The sequence below is a fragment of the Rhipicephalus microplus genome, chromosome 4, assembly GCF_043290135.1.
Source record: "Rhipicephalus microplus isolate Deutch F79 chromosome 4, USDA_Rmic, whole genome shotgun sequence".
Lineage (NCBI taxonomy): Eukaryota > Metazoa > Arthropoda > Arachnida > Ixodida > Ixodidae > Rhipicephalus > Rhipicephalus microplus.
Window position 1 is genome coordinate 33997097 of NC_134703.1, and position 15680 is coordinate 34012776.

Consider the following 15680-nt stretch of genomic DNA (forward strand, 5'->3'; position numbering starts at 1 on the left):
CAGCTGCTAGCAGCGGCGCTATTTCGAGGAAAAAAAAATCTGTCAAGGCTTCACAACGGACCGGTATCCAGTTGCCCGGACCACGCGCGATTTGCACGTAACACAAATATAGCCGGGCTTGGTCACACTCTCCCGCCTTCCGTTTAGCCGCAACTGCGGAAACGAGCAGAGAACAATCTCGGGAAAGGGCCAGACACCCGAGTCTTGGGAGAAAGGCGAGAAAAAAAAAACAAGAAAGGGTGGTACGTCTTTTTTTCCTGAGCGAGTTTTTTCGGAAGCACTCGCGGAGGCCCATTCAATTGTTGGCTCCCTTGCCCACTGCTCTCTCCCTTTCCCTCGGCGAATGAGGTCGCACCACCCCCGCTTATAAGCACGGCGCCGCACTTGCTCTAGCCCCGCAAACCACCATTCGGATCACATACGTCGACAGGAACACCGTACACTCACAGCCATGTTTATCGTCGTGAGTGCCTTGGATTTCGATTTTTCACCGGCGTGTCAAACAATCTACTTCAATGGGCGCTGATTGTTTAATAATTATACCTAGGGTTTAACGCCCCAGAACAATGATACGATTATGAGAGACGCCGTTGTGGAGGGCTCCGAAAATTTCGACCACCTGGGGTTTTTTTGACGTGCACCCAAATCTGAGCACACGGGCCTACGACATTTCCGCCTCCATCGGAAATTCAGCCACCGCAGCCAGGATTCGATCACGTGACCTGTGGGTTAGCAACCGAGTACCTATAGCCACTAGACCACCGCCGCGGGGGTAAGGCTGCCGAAAGGCCAGAGCCATGAGGTTCACTATTTTTTAAGTCCACATTTATGTTGAGTGAAAAAACTAATATCGCTTCGTGAAAGGTTGTTCAGGGTGACGACTCGGGGCAGGCTTCCTCAGCGGCTGCACGTGCCAATGGTAATTTCTCGGACTTTACAGCGATTGTTTTATTTTGAGCGTATACACAGTTATTCAGCGCCGTGTGTATCTATACAGGCAACATTTCGGGACGAGATGAAAGCAGTTTTGCGTTGATCGTCGTTGAGCACTAGTGCACCGGCATTAGAGAGACGTCATACTGAAGCGCTTATATTTCAAGCTTCGATTTTGTTCGGCGTCTGTGTAGAGCTAAGAGTGCCGGTATATTCAGATCACCGCTTTGTCATTCCGGTTCGTGTCGCTATTTTCGGCTACGCTGTGGCAATCTCATAAATAGTAAGCGCTGCTTAATCGGGAATCAATGTTAGAGGAGCCTCGCAGTACCGAGAGCTATAACGGGATTTCTCGCACCGTCTGATAGGCGAGCCTTATTTCTGGCGTTGAGGAACAGTTCCGTCGCTGGGCTTACAAAGCAGTCCTGCAATTAACAGCATGCGAATGGAAACGTATGTGGCTACACCGTCAATATGCAGACGGTGCAGCGTCTGCCTGAGATACGTGATTCCTGGGGCGTTACGAAAATACGTGGTTGATAGTTGACATTTGTGACATTGTCTTGCGGAGTTCTTAGCATAAGAAAGGACAATAGGTCAATGACCTATCTGGCTTGCAGACACAGTGCACGCCGTTAAAGATAAATCGCGTTGGCTATAACTGTTCGTCGAATAAGTGATGAAGTGACTGCGAGTGACGTTTACTTGGTGGCGCGCTCGTGTACTAAAGCGTTTTCAAGCACCACGCGTCTTTTTTCCGGCGCGTTTTTGATTCTCACACTTCCTTCGGACACGTGCCAAACTTTACTAGGTGTGGGCGTCTTGCCGAATAGCTCACACACAGGAGTGCACTCGAATCGTCTTATCATCGGGAGTAACAACACGCTTTGAAGATTTACTGATAGAACGGCCCGTGGAATCTCAATATTTTCTGTGCTGTTCGACAAGAGTGTAATGCATAGCTAGGTTAACTACTTACCGGAGAAAATTCACTCGAGTACAGTCTGCGGTGCGTACGGCAAGCATTGTCTAATCCTGACAGGCACACTGTCGCTGTTCCTAGAACGAAAACTACACAATCATTGCGCACTTCCATCTCTAACATCCGGGTCTTAAACGTAAAGCATACAAAAAAAAAAACTCGACAATAAGTCAAAGACCACGCAGCGCGCAATGCAAACGTAACTTTAAGAGATCGGAAGGCGGTAGAACAGGTCAGACAACAAGCATATGTTGCTCACACTCTGGTTGACACTATAAGCGAAACAGGTGGGCCGGCCGTGTAACGAGACCGACGGTGGTCGGTTAGAGCAACGCGGGGAAGGGATTTCCAATGGCGGCGGCAGCGAGTTGTTCGGATCGATGAAATCAAGAAGATGGCAGGGATGAAATAATTATGCTCGCCCAAGAGAAGGTCATACCTTTGGGAAAATAATGCGCCCTGCAGTATACACACAACAGGTTAACAGTGATGATAATGAGGAATGCTCGCAGTTAATTTTTAAGGTCGTCTTCTTCTTGTCCAGCTATAGATCCTGAAGATTTCGAAGATTTTTTTTTATTGCCTCGATAACATCAGCTGGTTGAGAGGAGCATGCCCAGAGACACAGCTGACCAGTTGGGCCGCGAGAGCTAGGCGCTTTTAGGCGCACGTGCAAGCCCCAAATTTTCGGTGGATGCTTTCTTGAGTCTTTCTGCATTTCGACCTCGATCCGTCAATCTGGCTCTGATTATCGAATGCCCCCCCCCCCCCCTGCGAAGCTTGTGAACCTCTTTAATTACTGAAGCACATGTGAGATATTGCCTAGCTTTTAAGCGTCGAGTGTGCTCGTGATTGTGTGTACCTTCTTATCTCTCTGCAAACTCCTTTCTCTCCTTCATCCCTTCCCAGTGCAGGGTAGCAAACTGGATGTGCGTCTGATTAACCTCCCTGCCTTTCCTTGCTTCTTTCTCTCTCTCTCTCTCTCTTCTCTCTCTGAGCGTCATAGGGTTATGTATGATTCGATCGCCGGCTTTGAAGGTGCATGTCTACGCGCTGCTTCAATTATCCGCACCATCATGTCATAATATTACGTTACACTAGAATATTTCGAAATTTTTTGCAAGTGCACAATAATAATTATTACGGAGGGCATGACGCCATTGACTACGCTTCAGCTCCGTCACGTGCTTCCCCGCCTTCCCTTGATTGCCCGAGTTTTATGCAACAGCACTTGCTTAGGAGTTTAGTTGAAGGTCTCAGACGCTGTTGTAAATCTCATATGGCTGCCTATCTGTGCCAAACTTTTGTATCTTATGGTATAAAGAGAAAGCGCAGTGCAATCCTTCAATCTCGATGTTAATTTTTAAACAGCGTATACACACGCGCGAAATAACAAGTACTATAATATCGGCAAGCAATGAAGTTGTCAAATACATGATGCCAAGTATACTCGGCAAAAGGCAGCCGTTCATAAGCGTATAGGGTGATGTCATATCGCGCAGCATAGTTCCATCGAGTGAAGGAATCTTTACATAGATAGATACTGCAGAGCGGATTTCTTGCTCCGTCGTATTCCTCTCAGGCAGCTGGCCTGTATCAATCTGGCCATCTGGGTAACGAATAATTCGATTCCATTATCTGCCTACGTCATGGTTAAAGTATAGCGTGCTTGACTTGCGGTCAGTGTCGCTGGTACATAAGAATATGACGATGTTGATCATCTGCAGAATACGAGGCATTCTCGGATTTGGGTGCACATTAAAGAACCCCAGGTGGTCGAAATTTCCGGAGCCCTCCACTACGGCGTCTCTCATAATCATATGTATGGTGGTTTTGGGACGTTAAACCCCACATATCAATCAAATCAATCAGAATGCGAGGCCTTCCTGATCTTTTCTGCGTATAAGAAGCGCATCGTGCTGCGTGGAAGAGTGCATTTGCAGCTCCACATATCGAGGTCACGTGGCCTGAGCAAACACCAGTTCACCTATGACGTCACACCGCCACCGTACACTTTGAACGTAAGCCAAGGTTCCGACTGACAGTGAGCACGTGTATCGCTGTTTAGCACTGTCAGCTTCTAGTCCGTGTCTGCCAGCATCTCTAGTGACGTCATGCATGACGTTTCTGCTCTAACCACTTGAGATGGAGCTGTTGAAATGCAACTACACAAAGCATTCATACGAGATTGTCAAAGTAATTTGATCAGTGTCTCGCTTGAGCATGGCTGGGCTAAACTTGGCGTAGTCATATGGGGCTGTGATAATTTTTTTTTCTCCTTTCACGAATCCGCCTACGTATTTGACGGAGAACTCATTTGATTCTATTTTTCAGCGGGGAAATCAACGTTCACTTTCGCTAAGCCGCTGTTGTTCTTCACAGAGGAATCCCATCACCATAATGCTGGTTTGCGCCGGCTTCTCGGCGGTGCTTGCCCAGCACGGATACGGCGGTGCTGGTGGCTACGGGGGCGCCGGTGGCTACGGGGGCGCCGGTGGAGCTTACGGTGGCGGCGGTGCCGGAGGAGCTGGCGGCTACGGCGGTGCGGGCGCCGGTGCTGGAGGCTTCGGCGGCCTGGGTGGCTACGGAGGCGGAGCGCCCGGGGGTGGAGCTTCCTACACAGGCTCAAGTTAGTAATGAAAACTTTGTGATGATTTTAATGCCGCGTTTAGAGCGGAACCGTTCTGCGGATGGAGGGCTGATGACGTTCGCCAGTCTTCTCATGAAAGCTATAGTTCGCGGCTCAACTGCCAGATTGTTGAAAGAACAGCTCTGATCATCTGATTCTCGATGTTGCTTGCGTTGTTGCGACTTAAACAAGCCCGAGTCGCGTCAGCTGTGCACTATAATGTAGTGTTTTTCCTGTCCAAACTCCTGACGAAGAATTACAGTTGGCCACATTAATCAAGGATTTTATGGTATATTCCAACTAGAAGTTTGTATCATGCGTGCCACTGGTTTTCGCTTGCTTAAAATAACCAATTCCTAAGCAAAGGCTTCACGGAACGAACATAGCCGCAAAATGTAGTGACACAGTGCTACATGACAGAGTACCATCGCTTTGTCGAAGTAGCAGATATGAGCTGCTACCCGAAAGTCTCAGAAGTTTATTCGTAAAAATAATGTGTTCATCATGATGCTTAGGCAGTACTGTCTCCATCAAAAACTTCGCTTGAGCGTGCGTACACCAATCCGAGCGTTTTTTGCCACGATTCCATACATTCGTGTAACTGTACAGGTGAGAGTGTATCGAAGACCGCCTGCGACTACCGACTGCATCTTTCCAACAGAGTGCTACCAACGTCTTTTCAGCCTCAACATGTACTTTGGTGGCAATAAACATCATCCCCAGTTATCTCACTTGAGAGTAATGAGAGACAGTCTCTGACTCATTGCTTCAGTTCTGAAGTACCGACCGAAACACGGTTCGACTTCTGTTCTTCACTGAGCAGCCTTGGCAGGAATTCTCCAGGAATGAGCCCAGCGTTCAAAAGATCCAACGAATTTCGCTGAACTGTGCCTTACAATTGTAGCAGACATTCATCAGAGTTCGTCAGTAATTTCCAAAGATAGCTCTACGAAACTCTAGCCACGCTTTTATTCAGCGGCCATGCTCTAGATATATGATTTCCTGGGTAGTGCTCCTTGACCGGCATTCAGAACGTTTGTCGACACACATTCGACACTCTTGTAAGCGTTTATGTCATGAAAAAACACCTTGCTCTGACGCGTCCTCTATAGCATATGATGGGTTCCTTCTGCAGTTTTGTTAAGTCTAGACCAAAACTGGATGCAAATCTCGAGCTTTTGGGTGTCCGCCATATTGGTTGCTAAGAAATGCTATAAATGAAATATGGCGTTTCGAAACAGCTTTTCAGAAAACAACACTTCTTTTTTTTCGTTCATGCAAATCTTAAGGCAAATCGTACAGAGCACTTATCATCAAGTAATGCTGCTAATTGCACTCAGCGATGGAAATGTACTATACTGCAGTTTGCCTGCTTTTCTCAAAATCTCAGAATATTTGGATAGTACCTTCTTGTACTTTTATCACTGAGCCTTTAGTCGCCACGCCACTGCAGCTATATTAATATCCTATATTTAACTTAGACAGAGTTAGACAATTACGAGAAGCTTTGCGCATATACGGCTGGCAACGCCATTTCGTGAAAAGGGGAAAGACCGAAGAACTCGCGGCTGTACAGAGTGAATGGATAGAGAATGAACTGCGTGTTGTAATGTGCACGCGTGGAGAGACTGCAAGCAGCTCTGAATAAAAGGCGGTGAAAATAGAAGCGTTAGGGGGAGACAGAAGGTTAGGTGGGCAGATGAGATTAAGAAGTTTGCGGGTATAAATTGGCAGCAGCAAGCACAGCACCGGGTTAACTGGCGGAACATGGGAGAGGCCTTTGTCCTGCAGTGTACGTGGTCAGGCTGATGATGATGACGACGACGATGATGGTGATTATTATTATTATTATTATTATTATTATTATTATTATTATTATTATTATTATTATTATTATTATTATTATTATTATTATTATTATTATTATTATTATTATTATTATTATTATTATTATTATTATTATTATTATTATTATTATTATTATTATAAAAGCAGCGTAGCAAGAAGTCCTGGTTGCAGTGAGTTCGAGCCCATCGAACGAATGATTGCGTTACCTGCAAGGCCGAGTTGGCGCCTCAGAATGCTGTGGGCAGTGCGTTGTTGTATTGACGCCTTTGACGCTCGAATAGGCTGTTCCAAAACGATGTTTAGTATTTTATGACAGGGAAGAACGCTATACTCCATTTCTTAGGATGCACAGTACGAAATAGTACGTGCTGAATACGTGTATATGCACGAACAGAATTCCGACAGGTGGGCGACAATGACAGCCGAGAGTCAAATATGCGTATCATGTGGACCCCTCCGGGAGTACGCGAGTGGCGATCGTGACAGACATGCAATCAACGTATTCGATTGTAGTTTGGGAGAGTAAGTTGTGCATGCACCTACGGTTAACGCTGTAAAGTGAATTGGCAGGCTGATGTAGTCAGAAATGGGTGAATCTGGGTGAGTGATCACCGGCGTGCTGCGGGGTGCTCGAGTGACGTCGCCAGTCAAAATACTCAAAAGCAATTGGTGCAGAAGGTTGGCACAAAAGGCACGTTTTTTTTTCCTGTAGAAATTACCACATGTATAGGAACTAGACATGGAAGAGCATTAAGGACGAAACAATGAGCAAATCACATTTCATAATGTGCAGAGATCTAGGACACATCAACAATAAATAGAGATCAATTCTTTGGCGAACATCACGCTCAACCTATGGTGAGGAACAAGATTAATAACTACAAATTCGGCCTACTTGATGCAGTCAGGGCAAAAACAGAAGAATTCGGGATGACACTTAAGCGCAGGAAGAAAATGAAGACATGGGATATGAACAAAACCGTAGCTTATACATAGTCTGAAGCCGTGGTAGAGATTGAAGTCATAGCAGCAATACCAGAAGTAAGCAAGCTCTGAAAGCACTGTGTCATTAGTCGGAGCCAGAGAACGAGGGAGAGTGAAGACCATAATGAAGAGCATTTTCGTGAAACCGCACGAACGCGTGGCCTGAGCTATGATCGAGAGAGAAAATGCCATAGCGTGGCCAGTTCCCCTCGCAGCTGTGAACCAGTTTCTTTAGGGCTTCAAGACAAAACAAGCAGCGCTGAACTGCCATACGGGCGTGGTAGAAGAAAGCAATTTCACCGGCACCGCGCTGGCGACGGAAACGGCAGGCTTTTTGGTTCTATAGGCTGTGACGTTGGCCTTCCAACATAGAAGACGCTTGAGTGAGTTGGACATGCTGCAGCATCTGAGGGCGATCCCGGAAGCGACTCTCCTTCAGTGGCTGGTCGGCTACGGCGCACTAAACAGCCCCAGGTCTACCACGTCATCGTTCCGCAAAATACCGACCGAGCAGATCGCCAGACCTAACCCTCTAAGCCCACTTGTTACGTCAACTCGGACGTCTTGGCCACAGGCGACAACAATGGGTCATTCTTCAGGGTGCGGCACTGGCGGAGGCTTTCGTCGTGGCCCTCCAAACCAGACGCACTGGAAGCGACGGGACCGAGACCGGTCCTGTAGGAGACAAACACAGTCTGCGCACGAACGTAAGGACGTTCTATTCCGTCAGCGGCTGCGAGTCATATGCTACATACAGTGGGTAGAAATAAGTTTTGAAGAAGTTGCTGTTAGCTTTGTAGACGTTTGCTTAAAGCAATTTGGATTTCTTTTGTATATTTATAGTCAAAGCGTGGTGCCGCGACTGCGTTCAGTTTGATGTGATAAAATCATGGGTTCTGTTCCATTTCACGCGTCTCATTGCATCTTCTAAATATCGCGCCCCTTAAATCCGTGACAAACGACAACAGGTGAAAGCAACTACTTCAAGAGATGTAATACAATTTGCTGACTAATCAACGGACGTAAACTCACTCATATACGAAACTCTAAAGTCAAAGATATAGAGGCATCAGTAAAGAAAAAACATCGGCGTGTTGCTATGGTACCTCAGGTATACGCAATGATAGCTTTTTAATTTACAATCGCGCACGTAAGAATGCTGATTCTTGAGCAACATTGGTGGGCGCTGCGGATGGGGTCGGCCGTTCGGGGTATCGGCTGGTGCTGTTTAGAGTACCCGGTTCGCGGTAACGGTGGACAAACAAACAAATGTACAGACAGACAGACCAAAGTTTTTTGCGTCGAAGGTCCCCAATAAAAACTATCGTCTTTAAAAAAGGCAGGTAGCATCTGGGAAACAAAATAAAAAAAAGTCTGCGTGGAAAAGTTCACAATGCCTGAAGTGTTTGATAACCAAGACAGTACAAATAACTGACATACTTAAAAAATGGGGCGTGCAAATACGCACGCAAGAGAGAAGTCGGGAGACCACGCAAGCGCCGAGCGAAAGAAGGTAGACACAAAAACACATCTGCCTATGCAAAAGCGATACCTGCCAATCTGGCACGCGTGAAGATCTGCGTGAAAAATATCCAGGCATTTCGTTTTTCTCTCTATACAAGTTAATCGCGTCGAACGGCTCACGCGTGTGTATGCCACCAATACGCCAGGCCTCAGGGGCCCGGGAAAAAGGTGGAAAGACTTAACTTTCTCCCCCCCTCCCCCCATAGTTAAAACAAAATCTTGAACTACGGAAACCAATTATTACAATGACGAATTGCCAATCTCCTCGATAATGAAGATACAATACTTAATATTACGGAACATTTCCCAACTGTCAGCATTAAGAAAAAAAATACTTTCTCGCAAAAAAACCTGCTTTGTTCGAGTGCTATATCATATTTTTGTTTTCATTGATTCATTTGTTGTTGTATAGTCAAAATAATACGTCTCCAATTATTGAAGTAGAGTGTATTTATCTATATATTATATATATTTAGTTTTATGTTTGTACTTATTCAATTTATTGATGATATTATGATGTACTGAGCTTGTACCTATATAACTGTCATTTATGTTTACGCCCAAACACGTAAATCAGGCCAGCGTATGTATATGTTCTCATATTTTTTTTTTTTGAATTTTCCACTGTCACCTCGTGCACTTGTGGTGCCAGGAGCCTAGTCAGACGTGTACTAACACGACTTTCGCTCCAGCACCGTGACAATACACGTTTCATGTCTTGTCAAAATCGCAAATAAACTTCAAACTCCAAACACCCCCTCTCCCGCCAACCTAAAATTTATCCCTTTGGGTGTGTTTATACACACGCTTGCAAACGCTCGCACGAATGTGCGATATATGGCCGGACTCCTCCCTTCCACCCGAAAAAAAAATTCTGGCTACGCTACTGGAGCCTTCAACCATTAGACGCATCTCTTCATTGATATGCATGTACAGCACTTTCGATAATGCAAAGATTGATTAGCAGGTGAGCATCCGGTCAGCGATTTCTTGAGTTCCGTTTTTCTCTCGTTGACACAGCTGTCCGTGTGTGCCATAGATGCGGCAGCTGCTATAAAAGGAACTTTACGCCACATACCTCTTCGGTACTAAGCAAATTTGTCAGTGTGTTTTACGAAGCGCCCTGCCACCATGGTCAGGTGATTATGGTGCTCGAATGCTAACCCGCAGGTCACGGGATTGGAGAAGACGACACAACAGACTTGATGAAAAAGTGTTATAATTTAGCGTATACGTTTGAGCTGGAAAAGAGTTATTATTTCACTAAAACGCAAAAAAATAAGACTTATACAGAGAGAGAGAGAGAGAGAGAGAGAGAGAGAGAGAGAGAGAGAATAAAATAAGGGAAAGGCCAGGAGGTTAACCAGAAAATGGAGAATCCAGTTTGCTACCCTGCACTAAGGGAAGGGGAAATTGTGAAGAAAGATGGGAAAGAAAGTGAAGAGGGAAATAGACGCGCGCAAAAAAAAAGGGGGGGGGGGGCTGGGGTGCTATAGTCTATACAATAGGCCACTGCCACGCAAAAAGTTCAGTAAGGCCTTCACTGATTTTCTGTGAGCTACACGTACAAACTTGAAGTACAGACTAACAAGCGTGTTTGCACTTATACAAAATATTTACTAACGTTGTTCCGAGTAGTACAAGAGATGTACTTCACAGTAATCAACTATGAAAGCAAGATCCACGGTTTCAGGAAGTGGTACTTTGCAATGACCTTGATGTTATCAATTGAATCACTGAAATCCGCCGAATGAAACTAAATTCCTTTATATGTCATTCATAGCTTACGAAAAGGCATCAGGCTCGGTACAGTCGTATGTCTCATTTTCCGCATGATACCACCATTACTGGAGGCATTGCGCCGGCGAAAAGTGTATACGTGAATGCCATAACCAACATTCACGGAGATTCTACAACAACCGCGCTCCTTCTCAACAAAAGCAGAAAAATCCTGATCGAGAAAGGCCTCAGACAAGGAAACACAGTTTAAATATTGTTATTCACGGCATGTTCAGAAAAAGTTTCAAACGGCTTAATTGTTGGGAATAACTGGGAATAAACGTTAACGAAGAACGTCTCAGCAGAGTACGGTTTGCAGACGACATCGTGCCCTGATGTCGTCTCTATGAAGAAGACAAATATTCTATGTGGTCCGGCGTAAGAACGAGCGTTCGTGATTGATAAGCGGACCCTGGAATTTGCAGGACCACATGTTCATGTATAAAATAAATTCTCCGAATGATAGGCTGACGCGCATACGGTAGAGGCTTTCAGCTCACGTACGGGGAAAACACTTGGATAACAAAGAAACACGAGTAACTGAGGACTGCGCAGCTTGCGATAGAACAAAGCAACGATAATCGTAGCAATAAGAGATAGAAAGAGGCAGAGTGTATAGGAAACTGACACGAGTAGCTGACATTTTTAAAAAGTTGACCTTGCAGGTCACGTCATGAGGACGACAGGAAAACCGCGGTCACTTTGGAGCGACAGAATGCATACAATTGGATAGGAAAAGCGTTCGAAGATCACAGATGCTCATGTGGAGTGACGAAACTATAGGCAATCGGGCTGGCATAAATTGTAATCGACTCGCGCAGAACAATGCAAATTTCACGTCATTGGTGTCGCGCTTCGTCTTAAGAGGTGACGGTGATGGTATCTCGATCCGTTCGCCTTCTCTTGACGAGACTCGCGTCTTTCGTTGCGCTCTGGTGGCTCAAGGGCATCGCGATTTGAGGAAGGACCTTGCCAGCCTAAAACGGCATCTGCCACCGAGTATCGCATTTGTATTAACTGATCACGCATATGCGGACATGGCGACCGATCTACCACTGCACTTGGTATCCCTGCTGCGTTCAAATCTTAACCAGAATAGCAAACGCGTAGTTGCCGAAGCAAGATATATACAGACAAAACAATCAGAGGCCCGTTTTGGCCCTGCCACGCTTCTTTTCAAATATGAAACGTAGGCACTTAAGGAGTGACGATAGTTATATAGCGCGAGAACAAAACGACGACACAGAGACAACAAGTACACGAAGGACACTGTGTTACGAGACACACAGAGACACGAAGACACGAGACACACAGAGACACGAGACACACAGAGACACGAAGGACACTTGTCTCTGGGTCGTCGTTTTGTTCTCGCGCTATAACTATCGTCATGCCATACCAACTAGCCCAAGCTGCCACACTTAAGGAGATAGACTGCAAGCTTTCGGGAACAAATCTGGTAAGCGGGTTCTTCAGCCGGCTTTGAGTTGTCAACTGCACTGCTCTCCTATAGGAAATAGCATTCTTTAGACCAATGGCTTGTCTTCCCTTGCGGCAGGCGTTACTCCTTCCGGAGGAGGCTACGGTGGCGGTGACTACGGCGGTGCCGCAACGGGCGGCGCGGCAGCCTACGGTGGAGCTCCTGCGGCCGGAGGAGCGTACGGCGCTGCCGCGAGTCCATACAGCGGCTCCTTCGACTTCACCAACAACGTAAACCACGCCGGCTACGGCCCGGGCACTGGTGCTCAGGCAGCCGGCGGTTACGGAGGTGCCCAGGCGACCCAGGGCTACGCTTCCGCTGGGGCCGCCCAGGGTGCCGGCTACGGGGGCGCGGCTGGTCTCGGAGCTGGCGGCTATGGTGCCAGTGCTGCTGGAACTAGTGGGCTTGGAGCGGCCTACGGAGGTGCTGGTGGCTACGGAGGTGCCGGTGGCTACGGAGGTGCCGGTGGCTATGGAGGTGCCGGTGGCTACGGAGGCAGGTGAGTTCAAAAGATTTCCTCGGCCGCTTCATTCGTTAGGTGGAATCTGCGCGAATCGAGACTGCTTCAATGGTTCCCGGACTGCGAAGTTGTGAATGAGCATCAGTGCTGTGAGGTTAGAAGTTTCATTTCTCTCTAATTTCGTTCATGATGTTTCACATAATTTCTCTTTAGACAATGATGTATATTTGGAAAACTCGGTCACCAGCTTGGGCCTGTATATAAGTACCGAGTTTATCATTTATGATTAGCGTAACTCTCTGCATACTCCAACCAAAGAAAATGTCGGCCTGAACCTTTGTTGTTTACCGATAAAATGTCCTACCTAATGCGACCACTGCGCCAATGTTAAAGGTACACTAAAGTCAAATAACAATTTACGTCAGAAATCTTAATGTATGAAAACACTTAAACGACAATATTATCAACAACAGTGCCCTACTTACCGAGAAATTAAGGCAAATGCACAAGAACACAAGCGCCGCAGTAGGACATTTTCAGAATGATACCGATGACATCAGAGGAACCGCCTACAATTAATCACTAGTAATCGATTTAACTGCACTAAATAAAGAACTTTCCGTGCATCAAGAGACGCAATAAAGTACTGCTTGTTTGTTTATGTTTGATTCATGAAAAAAAAAGAACCACCGGACGTTACTATGGGGCATGGCGCGAGATGTTCAAAAATTCAATTTTCACGTGCTTACACGGAACATGTGGTGCCGTCTAATGGGGTGCAATTCAAACAAAAGCGTCTGAAATCTCGGAGCCAATGGAGGTAAATTGGTCAATGGCCGTTTTTTGCTGCTGTGCCTCCAACTACTTTCGGTATGCTTCTACTAGCGCAGTAAAGCCGGGCAACGTTGTGCATGGCAACAGTGACGTGAGACGGACCGGTCGGTCCGCTTCTGAAGGCGCGGGTAATTTGAAGCGCGCTAACCCAATGCGGACCACTAAAACGTGATTTTATTGCAAAATATTCCCTTCCTTGGCACAAAAGTAGCACTGCGAGGTTTCTGGACCGCCATTTCAACAATCAACGTGGACTTAATGGTTGACTTTAGTGTTCCTTTAAGCGTTTCATGGCTGAGCGCTTTGACTCCTCTGCGCAGCTCCGGAGGAGGCTACGGGGCAGCGTCCGGTCTGGCTGGAGCTGCCCAGGTGTATGGCGGCGGAGCGTTTCATCAGCAGCCACGTACCAGCGGAGGATACTGAGCGACGTGTGCTGAAGGCGTTATGGACAGAGGGAGCATGCCGAGCCGATAATCAGTCGCGGTTCTATGCTAAAAACGAGACTCATCTTCTGTGCACGATAGCGACCGCTCTTGTCGGCCGTTTGTATCCGGAGCGTGTGACCGTGACTCGAAACCTTGTCGGGCTACGCTCACAAAGGCAAGGAATCTTCACTTGAAAGTTGCGTTTCCCACTGTTCACTGACGCACTGAGCCCAATCTTATATTGTTCAAGACCACTAATTATTTATTCTTTAAATTTCACGCATGTAACAAACAGCGTGAAGTGTCAGTGCCAACGCACGTCGTCTCGAACGAAATTCGCATGTTCAGTCACGTCAAAACAGTAATCGAAGCACCGATCAATGTGGCCTTCGTCTCCTATAGTTATTTCAAACCACTGGAAAACGCTTCACACTTTTCGATATTATTCACTGAAGAATTCACCAAATTACGCATTTCGAACGAGATGTTTCTGCATGGCAGGTGCTGCTGCCTTGACGGTGTACTTTGGACGGTGAGACTTAAATTCTGTAAGTAAAAAAAATACCATAAAACTATTTTTGTGCGTGTTGGTTCTAACTGACATTCACACACGCACAGCACAATTAATGTGGCCAATTTTTCCATAACGTAATGAATTGTACGTATCAAGTAGCAGAAATGCCAGAAGCAAGTGACTAAAATCTGTTTCACCGAACCAAGTAAGTTTGATTAGTAAGTGCCATACGTCCGGAAAAAGTTCCTATTAAAAAAAAAAAAACTGTTCACGTAGCCGGATGTCGTCTGCTCACAAAGGCGAGCTGTCAGCATAGCAATGTACTGTCTGTTGGCGATAATAATTAGTGAAAGAATTGCTACAGGGACAGCCATTCATTCGGTGTCAATATATCCTCATTCTATTGACATCTTGTCGGTGCAGTCAGTGATATATGGTCGGTTCTGTGCACTTTCATTCGTTCGTTTCAGTTTTTACTCTTCTTTATAGAAGCTATCGGATGGGAAATATTATTTAATTACCTTGCCTTTGTGGCCGTGCTATCCTCGACATGTTCTCTCTATATTATGTACAAATTCTGTATATAGAAACGGTAGTATAAAAACTTTTTCTTGTATACACTGTGATCGAATTCGCCGATTTTTTTATGTGCTTGTCCGTTCTAATTTATGAGTTGTCAGTGCCTCGAGCTTGAAAAAATGAGCTCTAACATTTGCCGCAAGGGACACATAATTACCGCCTTCGGTATGACATGTGTGACCTATTCTAGAGAAGCGAAGGTTTGTTTGTAGTCAAATGGCTGTAAAATTAGATTTTCTAAACGGTGTTCCGTGTTGATCCAATGGAGACATGTAGATGTTAAGTATTGGGGCATATATCTTGCCATCGTGTGCTTATGCAGCAGTTTTACTTTAGGAAAATGACGGTTATTACGGACCGAGCTTTGTTGCAACACGTGGGCCGAGCTGCCTTAATGCCGTTTGTGTTCATTGACGATCCGGTGATATTTGTGTGATCGTGTTTTCAATTGAAATGAAATGTTCCTTAGCCAATTTTTTAATAAAGATCTCGAAAAAGTATGCGTTGCGATCTCTTGCTAATTCTCGCCTCCCTTGTAGAGAGAGAGAAGGAATGTAGGAAAGGTAGGGAGGTTAACTAGACTATGCGTCTAGTTTGCTACCCTACACATGGGGAGGGGGAGAGGGGAGTAAAAAAAAAGAGAGAAGAATAGACACATGTCACATCACACACACAATGCCGAGTTTCACAGGCGGTCCCTCAATGAAGT

At 46.0% G+C, this 15680-nt stretch overlaps 1 protein-coding gene across 1 annotated transcript; it reads left to right on the top strand.

Annotated features, from left to right (window-relative positions):
- Positions 1 to 352: 352 nt before the first annotated feature.
- On the top strand, positions 353 to 15471 carry LOC119172575 (uncharacterized). Its single transcript, XM_075892507.1, has 4 exons — positions 353 to 463; positions 4298 to 4544; positions 12238 to 12658; positions 13774 to 15471. The coding sequence occupies exons 1-4, from the start codon at positions 452 to 454 to the stop codon at positions 13874 to 13876; spliced, it is 783 nt and encodes a 260-aa protein (XP_075748622.1). The 5' UTR covers positions 353 to 451; the 3' UTR covers positions 13877 to 15471.
- Positions 15472 to 15680: the final 209 nt, after the last annotated feature.